The 14900-nt window shown below is 49.0% G+C and overlaps 2 protein-coding genes and 2 pseudogenes across 2 annotated transcripts in view; all 4 read left to right on the top strand.

Moving 5' to 3' along the window:
* The first annotated feature begins 1357 nt into the window (after window positions 1-1357).
* Window positions 1358-5398, top strand: LOC102876546 (zinc finger protein 205-like). The gene is made up of 5 exons (XM_006897493.1): window positions 1358-1535; window positions 1862-1953; window positions 2496-2610; window positions 3841-3960; window positions 4170-5398. The coding sequence occupies exons 1-5, from the start codon at window positions 1358-1360 to the stop codon at window positions 5396-5398; spliced, it is 1734 nt and encodes a 577-aa protein (XP_006897555.1).
* A 2425-nt stretch (window positions 5399-7823) lies between these two features.
* LOC102876139 lies at window positions 7824-10634 on the top strand (annotated as a pseudogene).
* A 403-nt stretch (window positions 10635-11037) lies between these two features.
* LOC102876802 lies at window positions 11038-12812 on the top strand (annotated as a pseudogene).
* Window positions 12813-12976: 164 nt separating this feature from the next.
* Window positions 12977-14900, top strand: part of ZNF205 (zinc finger protein 205) — a 43754-nt gene continuing 41830 nt past the window's right edge. The window contains exon 1 of the mRNA XM_006897492.1: window positions 12977-13080. Within this exon, the coding sequence (XP_006897554.1) occupies window positions 12977-13080 (104 nt within the window). The remainder of the gene's footprint in view (window positions 13081-14900) is intronic.

The following is a 14900-nucleotide window of genomic DNA, read 5'->3' as shown; positions in this document are numbered from 1 at the left end:
CAACTCAGAATACAAATATGTTTGTGTCTGTTTTTCAAGCCCATTCCTTTTTTATTTGCACACTCATTCATATTATCTTTTTTCAGTAAAGCAACCATTTTCAAACAAAATACATAGCCATTCAGAAGTATCATGTAGTGTAACTAAAAATATAAGGAATATAATGTGTGTGGTGCATACAGACCTGCCTGCAGCTAGTCAGCTAGACTTGGTCATGAACTTGCCTCTGAAACCACGAGGGACTGCTGATGTGTTTTGTGGGGTTTTTTTTCGTGTTGTGTTTTGACGTTTACAGATTTCAGGAAGATACTGCTATACCCTATCTTCAGGGATCTGTGGCAACACATTGTGTTTGGGTTTTTTTTTCCTCTTGAAGTATAACATGCAGTGAAAGACTTAACAAGGCTACCAAGTCACTTTTGTACTGCTCCTTTTGGTGGAAAATACTAGGGTGTTTTTTTTTTTTCCTAACTAGTTTCCCCCTTATACAGTTTTCAGCTTTAACAGCTTTTACTGTGCATACAAAGAAAAACATGTGCTGTAAGTATAGCTTGAGGAGTTTTACATACTGAACAAACATTAAAAGTCTGTGATGTGGGAGGAGACGTGAGGAAGGGTGACGAGGGCTTTTTCCTGCTGTCAGACCAGGGTGAGTGTGAAGGCGGAGCCACCCTCAATCTGTTACCTTCAAACCAGAAAACTGCCCATGCTTTGTCTAGATTTAATTCAGGCCAGAATGGCCCATGGCCACATGTTGCTGACTCTAACCTCCCAGAATTGGTGCCCCAAACCAAGTGAGGCAAGGTACACCTGAGATTAAATCCTTACATGGTTAAAGTATGGTCGTAGACAGTCAACAGATAGCCCTAAACTCTTGCGCTACAGATCTCAGTAGGTGGCACAAACAGGTTTGCCCCAGATCCCCAGGTCAAGGCTGGCTGTATGAACTCATTTATCAACTCTACAGAAGAGTGATCTGAGTCTATAAGATTACAGCCAAGAAAACCCAATGGTGCAGTTATACTCTGACACCGGGTCCCCTTGAGTTGCGATTAACTTGATGGCAGTTGGGTTTTTCTTGGTTTAGAAATAACAGTAACCCCTGGTGTTTGCACATGGCCAGGCTCAACCCATCTTTGTCCCCTTCTTGTTGCCCTATCCTTGCTGGGGTGATCCAGTTATCTGGGAGTCATGGAGAGAAGAAACCAGTACCATTGGGATTGCAGTGTAGCCAGAGCTACGTGATTTAAACCCATCATGTGTTCTGACACCCTGCATCTCCTGCTGCCAGCCCACTTTTCACCAGATGCTGAAGTGCTCCCTTTGCTAGCTTCCAGGTCACCAACATCCTCAAGAAATGCCCTCTGACTCAGAGGAGAAGGAGCCTTTGGGAGCCACTCGACATTCACTTCACCCCAACACTAACCCGCATGACCCCCACCCTGGGGGTACATCGAAGGAGGAAGGGGCGCCAAGTGTGCGGCGGTTGGCATCCCTGAGCCATGGCTCCAAGAAGAATCTTCTGCCCAGCAGATGTGAGCAGGGGGAGGCAGCCCAGAGGTGGTGAGCAGGGGTGGGCAGGCAAAAAGGTGTTTCCTGGGGAGGCGGCAAGTAGGGGCAGTGACTGCTCAGGAACAGACACCTTATCCTGGTTGGGCAGAGCAGGTGAGCAGAGCAGCTGAGGTGTGGAGAGACAGCCTCCAAGTCACCTCGCACCCCTGCTTCAGAGGCCACTTTGTAGCTTCAGGGAAAGGAGAAGATCCTTGAGCCGTGGAGGTGCCTGGAGGACAGGGTTGAGCCTTATGGGAGTAGCAAAACCCAGCAGAGGAGCTGGCTACCTGAAACCCCTCTGCTCCCCCAGCCCGCCCCTCCTTGCAGGTCCCAGCCCCTTCCCGGGAGGGGAGAACCAGAGACCGGCATGTAGCCTCGGCCCTCCTCACCGCCTGGTCCCAGGTGAGTGGCTTCCTCTGCTCACGCTGAGGCCTTGGCCTCACAGCTCTGCTGGGGGTCATGGGAAAGCCCTTAATCTACAGCATACTCTGGGAGCTGGGATTCCTGCTCTGGACCTACTGCAGGCCAACCAAGCTGCTCCCCAGGGCTCTGTCCAGGGTCTATGCCAGACTAGACACCAAGGACAAACAAGCATCTTCTCCAAGCATGACTCGGGGTCTGCACGCCAGCCTGAGGACTTGCTGGGGAGGAACATGGGCAGGGAGGGGGTGTCTTGGGCCTTAGCTGTGGCCCTAAAGAAGGAAGCTTTGTTCTCTCATTTCTGCTCTACACAGCTGCCTTGTTCTTCCAACACACAACTCGCACAGAGAAAGGCCATCCCCGGGTGCTCACCGCCCCCTGATGCAGATCCAGCAGGCAACCTCATCCAGCAGCGGGTTCGAGTCCAGGCTCTTACTGCCCATCTGGTGCCATCTTGTCACTTCATCGGCCCCTGTGGCATGGCTTCTACAGTGACCAGCTTGCTCTTTTTTTTTTTTTCCCAGATGCCAGTGACCTTTGAGGATGTGGCTCTGTACCTCTCCCGGGAGGAGTGGGGCCGCCTGGACCACACTCAGCAGCGCTTTTACAGGGACTCCCTGAAGAAGAAGAATGGCCTTGGTGAGTGGCCTTGGCTAGTGTCTCACTTCCCTTCTCATGTCCTCTAAATAACGCTGTTCTTGTAGAACTTTCTGGATTGATGAAAGTGTTCTTTATCAGTGCTAATACAGTAGCTACAGGCCAGGTGTGGCTGGTGAGCTTTGAAAATGTGCATTTTTAATCACATTTCATCATCATCACATGGCCAGAGATTCTTGCTTGGTCAGAATCAACGAGTTGGTTTCTCTTTAGTCACTGGCATTGCTGACTTACTCCTGGAGTCTTAGGGTCCTCCGTGAAGCTCCTGAAGGAGGGGAAGGAGGGTAGGTTTGAGCAGGAAGCCTGAGGCCTGGGGCTGCTTGGCCTGGCCAGAGAATGGTCTCAGCTTTGCCCCAGGCCCAGCCACTTGGATTCTCTGCTCCCCTCTTGGGCCCTTGGCTTCTTACTGACCTGATGATGAGTCTTTAAGCCTCAGGGCTCTCGTCTGCTGAGTTTCATGCTCTAGTCTTCCTGGGACAGTTTGAAGCTTACTCAGAGTATGAGTGTGTTCATCCATTCATTCATCCATTCAGCACTGCCTGTTGTCACCTGCTGTGCCAGGGGTACCCAGGGGACTTGGCAGCTCCAGGCTGGAGTTGGATGGTGGTCCTGTGTGTCCACCTGATCCCAGCCGGCCCTCTCATCCTTTATCTCAGGCACATTATTGACATTCTAGCAAGTCCTTGGAGACTGGAGAGTCTTAGCACCCATTCAGAGTTCCCCAGTGGCTTCACAGGTGCTCTAAATCAACTTGTTTCTTGTAGAATGCCTGGAGTAGGATAGAGCAGGTCTCTGCTCCTAATTCCTTTGACCGGTGTCCCTTGGGGGCCTGGCTCCACAAGTCCTGGCCTTTCCCCAGTGTTCCACTGACCTCTCAGCCTATTTTCTTGGAAGTGACTTGATGCATCTACTTTACCCCATGGAGCTCGGGTGGTAACAGCATGTGGTGTGTTAGGTTGGTAGATCATCTCTACCAGCACCTTGACCAGGAGTAGGTTGAGCAGTCTCTTCCTATAAAGAATATAGCACTCAAGAAAACCAGATGGAGGATCAGATCCAACTGGAGAGTAGTGGGGTTGGTGTGGTTAATACAGCCCAGGACCCCAACCTGCAGCCCCCCTCTGCCTTCACCACCACTTCTCAGTGAGTGGTGTCAGGTGCTGGGCAGCCCCAGGAGTTGTGTGGCTGAGTCCCGTGTCTCCTTCTGGCCAGGGTTTCCCTTCAACAAGCCTTGCTTGACTTCCCAAGTGCAGGGAAAGGGTGAGGCCTCCGGCTCTGGACACCAGATGGGAGATGAGGAAGAGGAGGAGGAGAAGGTGATCCTGTGCACCGGTGAGGCTTGGGGCCTACGGGGGACACCCTCACCCCGCTGGGCTTCCAGTCTACTTTTTGCTGGGTGAGGACATGCCTTTCCTTATGCTGTCCTGGGCATGACTGTAGAGAGTGGTGCTCTCTTCTGGGACCCCTCATCTCTCAGAACCAGTGCCCCTCTTAGCTTTGTTTCCTTAAAGCCTTCCTCACTGAATACCCTCTTTCTTTAGAAGTCGAGAAGGAGGCCCTGCGTCCAGCTGCCATGGGGGATATGAAGCCCTTCCGAACCCAGCAGGGGACAGCCCTGGAGGGCACCCTGCAGTGTGAGCAGTCAGCCACCAGCAGCCAGGGCTCAGGACATGCTGAGGACAATTTGTCACACGAGCCTTTGGAGCAGGGACAGCTGAAGGCAGCCTCATCCGCCACCAGCCTTCCAGAGACCCAGGAGGGTAGAATCCCTGAGAAACCTAGACTAGAGAATCATGTTCTCTCAGTCTCTGGCAGTGAGCGGCGCCGTGCCAGTGAGGGCGAGACCAATAGTCATAGTAACAGCGGCACTAGCAGTAAGAAGACCCATAAGTGCGAGCAGTGTGGCAAGTGCTTCAATGATCGTTCCAATTTCAATGCGCACCGGCGCATCCACACAGGCGAAAAGCCCTATGGCTGCCCCGACTGTGGCAAGCGCTTCAACCACAGCTCCCACCTCAATGCCCACCAGCGCACCCACCGTGGCATCCGGCCCTACTCCTGCCCACTGTGCGGCAAGAGCTTCACCCGCCACTCGACCCTGATTGAGCACGAGCGCATCCACACGGGTGAGAAGCCCTATGCCTGCAACCACTGCGCCAAGCGCTTCGCCCGCCGGTCGGACCTCAACACCCATCAGGCCATCCACACTGGCATCAAGCCCCACAAGTGCTCCGTCTGCAGCAAGTGCTTCACGCAGAAGTCAGCTTTGGTCACCCACCAGCGCATTCACACTGGTGACATGCCCTACCCGTGCCCTGAGTGTGGCAAAGGCTTTAGTCATCGCTCTATCCTCATTGCGCACAACCGCATCCACACGGGCGAGAAGCCCTACCACTGCCTTGAGTGCGGGAAGAACTTCAACCACAGCTCGCATCTCAGCGCCCACCAGCGCATCCACCTTGGCATCCGGCCCTACTCCTGCTCCGTTTGTGGAAAAAGTTTCAGCCTGCGCTCCAACATGCTTCAGCATGAGAAAATCCACAACAAGGTGCCCAAGACCCCGGCCGGTGCAGTGCTGGGGGCATCTGGAGCCCTGGTGGCAGCCCCAGCTACAGCGACCAGGCAGTCTGTGAGAAGGGGTCAGGGCACCAAGGAGGAGCAAGGGCCCCAGCCAGAGCGAGGAACAATTGGGAAGATTATTAAGGAGGAGCCAGACATTGAAGTGTTTGTGGTAAAGTGGGAGGAGCCAGATGAGGAAACAGCTGCCTAGCTGTGAAGTAAAAGGCCTTGGAATCATGTGATAGGCCCTGCAGCAGGCCACCGATTGCGGGGCACCTGACTGGTTGTGGTCTCCACCACTCAGGACCCCCCTACCCCAGTCTTTTCTCTCAGGTAGGCACCCTCCCCCGCAAGCCTTGACCCACATCAGGGCCCTTCTGCCAAAGCCTGTTCCACACTTGGAAATCAAATCCACTGGCAGTGGCTTCTGTGCACAGTTGCTCTCTGCCCAAGGCAGGAGCTGTGGACATGGGCTGACCCTCCTGGAAGGATAATGACCAGCCCAGCCCTCTTCAGCCCTGCTTCTTGGGACTTGGAATCCTCAAGATGCCAGCTTGGAAACGCACGCTTGGCATTTCTTGCCACCCCTGTCTTCTGACTGCTGGGCTCCGGGGACTGAGTTTTTGTGAGCAAGTGTTTTACATCTGCATGTGCTGGGGCCTATTTGCTATTCAGTGGGGAGGTCCCACTTCCCAGGAACACGGGGCCTCATGCTGCATCCTGGGTACCAGGAACTTCCTCTGCTACTTCTCACCTCTTCAGCCCCCACCTTTGTGCTCTGTATTGTGTGCTGCCCATCCTGCCTGGCTTCATCACACCCAGTCTTCCCCCAGCTCTTCACTTCCATTTCCATTGTCTTTGTTCCTGAAGACCGGAGGAGGGTTCATCCTTGAGATAGCATTCAGCTCTTACACCACCTCTGGACAACATGGTGGCTGACCTGTCTGTCTCCATGGGTCATTGAGAGTTATAAGGCCAACAGGGATGGCTGCAGCCTCTTTGACTCTCAGCTGCTAAGTGAATAGGATACTGACTGAGTATAGTTAATAGCTGCTCGATGCTAGCATAGGTCCAGGTACCACCTGTACTTCTTCCCTAGGCGACAACTCAGCAACCCTATCCCAGCGTTACAGAGAAATTAGGCTGAGTGAATTAATCCCCAAAGTTGAGTAACCCCAAGAGTCATTCAGACAGTGATCTAGAAGCTGAGATTCCGGCCTAGGACTGATACTTACTGAGAACTGTACAGAGTACCCATTTCCCAGAAATTGGACAGCTCTTTGCTATTTAATAAAAATGATACTGTTGCAGTAGTTGAGACCTTCAGGAACTTTGGACTGGGTGGGAGTGGGAGACATACTCTGGGGAGCTGTGGAGACAGATTGAGTTAGCTCATTGCTTTTCTATGAACCAGAAAGAAATAGCATCCTTGCTTCAGCCCATATTGGTTTCAGTTAGTCATTCGGAAAATGGAATTGTCTCTGCTGAGCTTGTCTGAAGTGGCTGGTTGAGCATTCATGCATATCAAGCAGTGGGTTCCTCTCAGCAAATTTCAGTTCTCCAGTGCTGCTATAACGAATGCCACAAATGAGTATTTTTAGCAAATTCTGTCACAGTTTAGGTGGTTAGCTTAGGTTCTGGACACCAGCTTTAGAAGGCCCTTGTTTTTTTTCCTCTGTAAGCCTGGCCTTCCCATCCGTGGAGAAGCTTCCCAGTCCAGGGACCTGGGTCCAAAGGATGCACACTCCTGGAAATTTTTGATGGTTCTAGGTAGCCCCATTTTGCTCCCTCACTTGAGAATTATAGATGTTATAGACCACACCCTAGGGAAGCCCTCTTAAAACTGTTTGGCTTACCAGATAATTGAGGATCATTATATCCTGTTCTGTATGTATTTTTGGAGAAGAAACAATCCATGACAGCAAGGGATCACTTTGTCATCAAAGAGGAAGAAAAATGTAAAGATGTTTGAAAGCTCAGCCAGCTGTCTGGGCAAAGTGGGCTTTTGAACACAAGCCTTCAGGTGCTTCCATCACTAGTTTCCTGGGCTGCACTGGCTTTGGTGTCAGGACTCTTAACTTCACAGCTCTAGCAAGACCCTGAATAATTCCGGTCCCAAGTTTAATTCTTAAACTGGTCTTCCTAAAAATGGTATTTTAGAGCAAAAGTTTATAAACTGTTTAGCACCACAAATAAGAATTAGACAGCTGGAAGGGTTCTGAAAACTTGAAGAGGTCATTTTGACAAGAGGCAAAATGAGGTGGCCTGGAGCAGAGTATTAGCACTGCTATGGGTTTGCTCTTGCTTTTGTTAACACCTGAGACCCCAGCACATGGACACTGGAACTTACTGGTGCTGTGAGGAGTTTAGGGTGATAGCAGAGGAGGCAGAATTATTTCCACTGAGGCTTCCAACCTCCAGCATCCCAAGAACTGACTCTTTGGAGTTGATACTGGCCTGGCTGAAGGCACTCAGCATCCCTGCCCTTCCTGGATGGCTGTGACAAGACTGCTGCTCCCTTGTCCTATAGGCACTGAGTCCTGGGCCCAAGGGGCTGATGACTTTCCATCTCCGAGACCAGACTGGAGTATCTGCTCCCATTTTTGGAAGGTCCCACCCTGGCAGTGCCAGGCAGGATGCGTAATCATAGGTCACACCCTCAAGGTCCTTTACCGGCCCCCTAAGTCCCAAGTTGTACAGGTAACCTAGCTCATCAGACTTTTGTTAACACAGCAATGAAAGAGATGCTGCCTGCCCAGGTTCTTCCCTAGTCAGGGCCAGCCCGAAATTGAGGCCCCAAATTTTGGGCCTACCACTAAGACTCCTGCTGGTCTAAGGAGGGCAAAGGCCACTTCTGCTGCTTGTAGGCCATGGTCAACATCTCACCAAGACTGTGTAGACCCTTAGGCCATAGCCTGCAGACGTGTCCTTCCCCAAAGATGAACACTGTGCTATGAGCTCATGCTCTTGTGCAATCATCACCTGCAATCTGTTCGTTACCCCCTTCCAGTCAAGAAACCTTGTTCCAAACCATGGAGCCCACTCGTGCACTCAAGGCCATTTACATTTAGTTGCTGACAGTATACAGTGTGCAGAGTCCAAGGCCAAGTTCCTTCTTTGCAGCAGACAATAAAATAATAGACATCAAAGTCTTAATGGTTTTCTAAGGCCTGTTTGGTTCAGTCCCAGTCCTCCTTAGTCTGGAAGGGCCACTGAAACCTGTCCACCCATGGTATTTGGAACTAGTGTCATAGCGTCCAGAATCACATGCAAGTCAAGTACAGAGACAAGGAGCAAACAGCAGCTGTACTCAGAAGAGCAAACTAAGTATACGAATATTATAAAACAAGTAAACACGCTTTGAGAAATAGAAAGCTGTCCGGCCTTGTGGGTCAGCTGAGTGGAAGAGAAGAGGTGGAGTACCTGATCAGGTCAGTTTCTGCTCACCTGTGTAGTGATCCAGGCTCCAAGGTGTGAGCCAGGTCACAAAACACACAACTGGAGTTAGAAAACCAAAAGGAAGACCACACTGCGCATCCCTCAAGCTAAAAGAACTGAATAAATTCAAACCACAAGTTGCAATACTGAAGGATTCCAAGAGTAAAATCTTGAATGATAGAGGCAGCATCAAAAGACAATGGGAAGAGTACACAGACTCACAGTACCAAACAGAATTGTTCTGCACTGAACTATTTCAGGAAGGAGCATATGTTCAAGAACCATGGTAACAAAAGTTAAAGCTGCATTGAAAGCATTAGCAAAAAATAAGGTGCAGCAATTGATGAAATGCCAAATGAGCCATTTCAGCAAACAGATGCAACCCTGATTGTGCCCACTAGCCTGTGCTAGGAAATTTTAGAAATAGCTACTTGGCCAACTGATCTAGATTTGGCCAAAAGATCTAGATTTAAATAAAAAGTGATGAGAAGAATGTAGGAATTATCAAACAATATTCACTGGTTATTGTTATGTGCCATCAAGTCAACTTGCAGTGACCCTGTGCAAAATAGGCCTGAACCCTGACTGACCTATCCTGAACCAGTCTCTAACACTCCTAGCCCCCCTCTCCCCCCAATTATCCCAGATACTGCCAGTCCATCTCATCCAGGGTCTTTCTCTCCTGTGATGTTCCTCCCTTCCAAGCATGATGTCCTCCTTCAAGGACCAATCCCTCCTGGCAGTGTGCCCAAAGTGTGTGAGCTAGAGCATCAAAATCCTTGCCCACAAGGACAAACCTGTTCTGTTGGTAGTCCATATTATGTTCAATACTCTTCTCCAGCCCCACAACTCAAAGGTATTGGCTTTTCTGTCATCTTTAGTCATTGTCTAGCTCTTTGATGCATAGCAAAAAAGTTGCAAAGACCATGGCCTGGATCAGGCACACTTTAGACTGACATTGTTGCTCTTCAGCACTCCAGAGGGGTCCCTGCCAGCATATTTTTCCAGTGCAGTTTGTCTTTTGATATCCTGACTGCTGGTGCCAAAAGTGTTGATTGTGGAGCCTAGCCAGCTGAAATTTTTAACAAATTCAGTCTCTTCATCTGTCATGGTGCTGCCAGTTGGCTAAGTGGTGAGAATCTTTGTCGTCTTGATGTTCAGCTTCAATCCATATTGAAGACTACAATCTTTGACCTTCTGCAGCAGATGCTTCAGGTCCTCCTCAGCTTCTGCAAGCAAGGTTGTGCCATTTGCATAATGTAAGTTGTTAATGAACCTTCCTCCAATCCTGATGCCACATTCCTCATCATAAACTCATTGCTGATATGACACCTTAAAACCAGCATATGCGCTTTTCTGGTTACTGCGGCACTGAGAACCATGAGCAGCAGTCTCTCACGACGCCCTTTACAAGGCGATGTGGGAAGTCCTACATGGGAACCAGTGCAAATGCAGAAAGTTTTTGGAGTTGGAGCTGCAGATCAGTTTGAAGAACTATGACCCTCAGAAGGACAAGCACATCTAGGGGAACATTAGGCTTAAGTCTACTCCATGCCCCAAGTTCTCGGTGTGTGTTTTTTAGGACCAGCAGCACTGTGATGAAGCCAAGGCTGTAGATATCCCTCACATGGACATTCAAGTGCTGAAAAAACAAGAATAAGAAGCTGGTCCAAGAAGTAATGCCTTTTTGGCCTCTGAATCCCTGATCAAGCAGATTCCAAGAATCCTAGGTCCAGGGCTAAATAAGGCTGACAAGTTCCCTTCTCTGCTGGTCCACAGTGAGAACATGGTGGCAAAAAGTAAAGGAGGTGAAGTCCACCATCAAATTCCAGATGAAAAAGGTCCTGTGTCTGGCAGTGGCTGTTGGCCATGTGAAGGTGACAAATGAACTTGTTTACAACATCCAGCTGGCTGTCACCTTTCTGGTTTCACTGCTAAAGAAGAATTGGCAGAATGTTTGGGCTTTGTACATCAAAAGCACTATGGGCAAAACCCAGCGTCTGTACTAACATACAGCTCAATAAATCTGTTAAAAAAAAAAAACACCAAAACAAAACCAGCATACATATTATGGGAAATAATAATACAGTTTTGCCTGTGACCGTGTATCTGCCAGTGCAGGAGAAGACTGGACTTGGAGTGACTAGTCAGACCAAAGTTTCTGCCCGTTTGAGTGGTGTCTGAAGCCCCAGGATGTGACTGGTACCTCCTCTGGTCTAGGATGTTTCAAGAATGTGTTGGCCTTCTCCGGGCCCCGCCCCCGGGGCGGTCCTCTGCGTGCGCACCGCCTGGAGCCCGCCTCCATGAAAGACTGCTGGGCGCATGCGGCCGGGTTGCTCACAGGCTCCGGGTCACTTGCTGCGGGTTTTGTCGACTTAGTTCTTTAGCTGATTTGAAGCCAGTGTCAGGTCAGAAATTAAGATGAAGTACATCCTTGTTACTGGTGGTGTTATATCCGGAAATGGGAAAGGAGTCCTTGCCAGCAGTGTGGGCACAATTCTGAAGTCATGTGGTTTGCATGTAACGTCAATGAAAATTGACCCATACATTAATATTGATGCAGGGACATTCTCCCCTTATGAGCATGGGGAAGTTTTTGTGCTGGATGATGGTGGAAAAGTAGATCTTGACCTGGGTAACTATGAGCGTTTCCTTGACATCCGCCTCACCAAGGACAACAATCTGACCACTGGGGAGATATACCAGCACACCATTAACAAGGAACGCAAAGGCAACTACTTGGGGAAGACTGTCCAAGTTGTGCCTCACATCACAGATGCAATCCAGGAGTGGGTGATGAGACAGGTGCTAATCCTAATCCTGGTCGATGAAGACGGCTTGGAACCTCAAGTGTGTGTCATTGAGCTAGGTGGGACAGTGGGAAATATAGAAAGCATGCCCTTTATTGAGGCTTTCCGTCAGTTCCAGTTCAAGGTTAAAAGAGAGAACTTTTGTAATATTCAAGTTAGTCTAGGCCCTCAACAGGGGAACAGAAGACTAAACCCACTCAGAATAGTGTCCGGGAGCTCCAAGGGCTTGGGCTTTCTCCAGATCTGGTTGTATGCAGGTGTTCAAACCCTCTTGACACATCAGTGAAAGAGAAAATATCAATGTTCTGCCACGTTGAACCTGAGCAAGTCATCTGTGTCCAGGATGTCTCATCCACATACTGAGTCCCCTTATTATTAGAAGAACAAGGAGTTGTAGATTATTTTCTTCGAAGGCTTGATCTCCCTATTGAGAGGCAGCCACAAAAAATGCTGATGAAATGGAAAGAGATGGCTGACTGGTACGACCGCTTCCTGGAGACCTGCTCCATTGCCCTTGTGGGCAAATACATGAAGTTCCCCGACTCCTACACCTCTGTCATTAAGGCTCTGGAGCACTCTGCACTGGCCATCAACCACAAATGGGAGATCAAGTACATAGATTCGACAGACCTGGATCCCAGCACCTTGCAGGAAGAGCCCATCTGCTACCATGAAGCCTGGCAGAAGCTGCGCATGGTGTCCTGGTGCCTGGAGGGTTTGGTGTTCGAGGAACAGAAGGAAAAATCCACACAATCAGCTGGGCTTGGAAACAGAAAAAGCCTTTTTTGGGTGTGTGCTTAGGAATGCACCTGGCCATGGTGGAATTCTCAAGAAATGTGCTGGCGTGGCAAGATGCCAATTCGACAAGAGTTTGACCCCAAGACAAGCCACCCTCTGGTCATAGACATGCCAGAACACAATCCCGGGCAGATGGGTGGAACCATGAGGCTGGGCAAGAGGAGAACCCTGTTCCAGACCAATAACTTGGTCATGAGAAAACTCTATGGAGATCCGGAGTTCTTGGAGGAGAGGCACCGCCACAGATTTGAGGTGAATCCAGTTTTGAAAAAATGTTTGGAAGAGCAAGGCTTGAAGTTTGTTGGCCAAGATGTTGAAGGAGAGAGAATGGAAATTGTGGAGCTGGAAGATCATCCATTCTTTGTTGGGGTTCAGTACCACCCTGAGTTCCTGTCCAGGCCCATCAAGCCTTCCCCGCCCTACTTTGGCCTCCTCCTGGCCTCTGTAGGAAGGCTGCCACATTACCTGCAGAAAGGCTGCCGGCTCTCGCCCAGAGACACCTACAGTGGCAAGAGTGGAAGCAGCTCCCCTGACTCCGAAATCACGGAATTGAAATTCCCATCAATAAATCATGACTGAATCTGGTAAGGATGATTCTTCCAAAGAACCATCAAACTTTGATAGCGTTTACAACTTTGATTTTACACTCAGCTTTGGACACTTCCTTTAAATTATGTTTTTATTAAAATTATTTTATTATGGGGTAAAAGTATTTGGAAAACTTTGTTACTCACCCGTCCATCATGTGTGCTGACTCCTGCATGGTGCTGACCCGGGTGCCAGCCTTGCTTTTCTGGGAAGAGCGGCGGCAGGACTGGAGGGAGCTAATGACGGACAGGCTGATGGGGTGCCCCTCGACCATGGTGGGTCTCCAACTCTTTCCCATCACTGTGGATTTGAGTGCATTTCCCTTGGATGCTTGGACATGACACAGTGCCACGTGGACTTCACTTCAGCATGGAGAGATTGTGGAGCTAGTTCTTAGGACACTTTGGTGCTGGTGACTGGAGGGCATGACTTGGACCAAGAGCAGCAAACCCAGACTCAAAATCTCAGACCGCCCTGAACTGCGGGGATCTTGCTACCAGCTGGGGCTGATTCTTGTCCAAGGGGGACAGTCACTTTGATGTTCCATGAGACGTGGGGGCTGGCTCTTGTCCAAGGGGGACAGTCACTTTGATGTTCCATGAGCTGTGGCAAGTGGGTTCCTCTCTGAAGTGAACTTTAACACCCAGCCCAGCCCCCACCTCTAGCCACTCTTCCTCTTCTGGGCCTGGGAACCACTCCTTGCATCAAGAGGTTGCTTTTAAAAAGAACCAAGAATCTTTGGGAAACTGCCTCTCCAGCCCTTCTCTAAACAGCTTTGACTCGGGTGGATTCCTTCCAGAATAGTGTTACTGCAGCTGAAATGCAATGTGAAAAGCGTGACACAGCAACAGGTCCAGCCGTATGCCTGCTCTGTTCTGGCTGGACTCATGTATACTCTCTAACTTAAGAAATAAATAAAGTGAATGAGAAAAAAAAAAAAAAGAATGTGTCAACCTAAGACAGTTCCTGCTGACATCAGAGGAACCTAGACAAGTCAGCCTGACTGGATGGAAATGGTACCTTTGCCAGTACAGGGGATGGGTACAGGGTGGTTATCCAGTCAGAGATAGCCAGCAGTCACTGCCAATCTGACATGTCCAAGTGTGGACAAATGGACCATGGAATATGTGGAGTAAGGGTACCCAGTAAGAGGGAAGGGCCCCAGCCAAAGGAGGTGGCTCTACTGAAGATAGTGGAAAAGGAGTAAAGTCCCAAGAATTGGAATACCAGTTGACATGTTTTACAAAAAAAATGCAGCCCTCAGCACGCTCATTAGCCTATGTCAAGGAATTTGGAAGACAGTTACCTGGCCAACTAATTGAGAAGAGTCATATTTGTTACTATGTTTTAAGAAATGACAACAGAATGTGGAACTTATTGAACAATATTATATGCAAATAAAATCTTGATTATTTTTTTAAATGGCTCAAACATTATACAAGGAACTTCCAGAAATTCAAGCCTATTCAGAAGAGGTCATGGAATGAGGGATATTTTGGCTGAAGCAGAGAACACCAGAAAGATATTTACTGTGTTTTATTGACTATGCAAAGGCATTTGACTGTATGAATCATAATAAATTATGGCTTGAGAAGAATGAGAATCCCAGAACATTTGATTGTGTTAATGTACTTCAGTATGGATTACATCTCCACATCAAGAAAAAAATCTTCACCACTTGACCAATAGGTGACATTGTACTAGTTGGAGAAAAGATAGAACTTGCCAATAATTTCATTTTACTTGGATCTATGATGAACTCTTACGGGGGCAGTGGCCAAGAAATAAAAAGATTTACTGCTTTGGGAAAATCTGCTGTTAAAGACTTTCTTAAAGCTCTAAAGAGCAGCAATGTCAGCTCTAAGAGTAAGGTGCACTTGATCCAAGCCATGGTATTGCTTCCTATGCATCTGAAAGTAGGAAAATTAATAAGGAAGACTACAGAAGAATCTGCTGCAGAGTGTCAAGGACTGCAGCCTACAATATGGATTGAGGCTCAATCAAGAAGACAAAGATTCTCACCACTGGACCAATTGGCAGCATCAGGATGGATGGTGAAGAGATTGAGATTGTACACAG

The sequence above is a fragment of the Elephantulus edwardii genome, unplaced genomic scaffold, assembly GCF_000299155.1.
Source record: "Elephantulus edwardii isolate Elephantulus edwardi_28Jun2011 unplaced genomic scaffold, EleEdw1.0 scaffold00209, whole genome shotgun sequence".
NCBI classification, from domain to species: Eukaryota; Metazoa; Chordata; class Mammalia; order Macroscelidea; family Macroscelididae; genus Elephantulus; species Elephantulus edwardii.
This window is presented reverse-complemented; position numbering and strand designations above follow the sequence as displayed.

Coding starts and splice junctions, on each gene's coding strand:
- LOC102876546 (XM_006897493.1), top strand. CDS start 1,358: ATGCCCTCTGACTCAGAGGAGAAGGAGCCTTTGGGAGCCACTCGACAT. Junction 1,536..1,861: donor GAATCTTCTGCCCAGCAGAT/GTGAGCAGGGGG, acceptor CTGCTCCCCCAG/CCCGCCCCTCCTTGCAGGTC. Junction 3,961..4,169: donor GAAGGTGATCCTGTGCACCG/GTGAGGCTTGGG, acceptor CTCTTTCTTTAG/AAGTCGAGAAGGAGGCCCTG.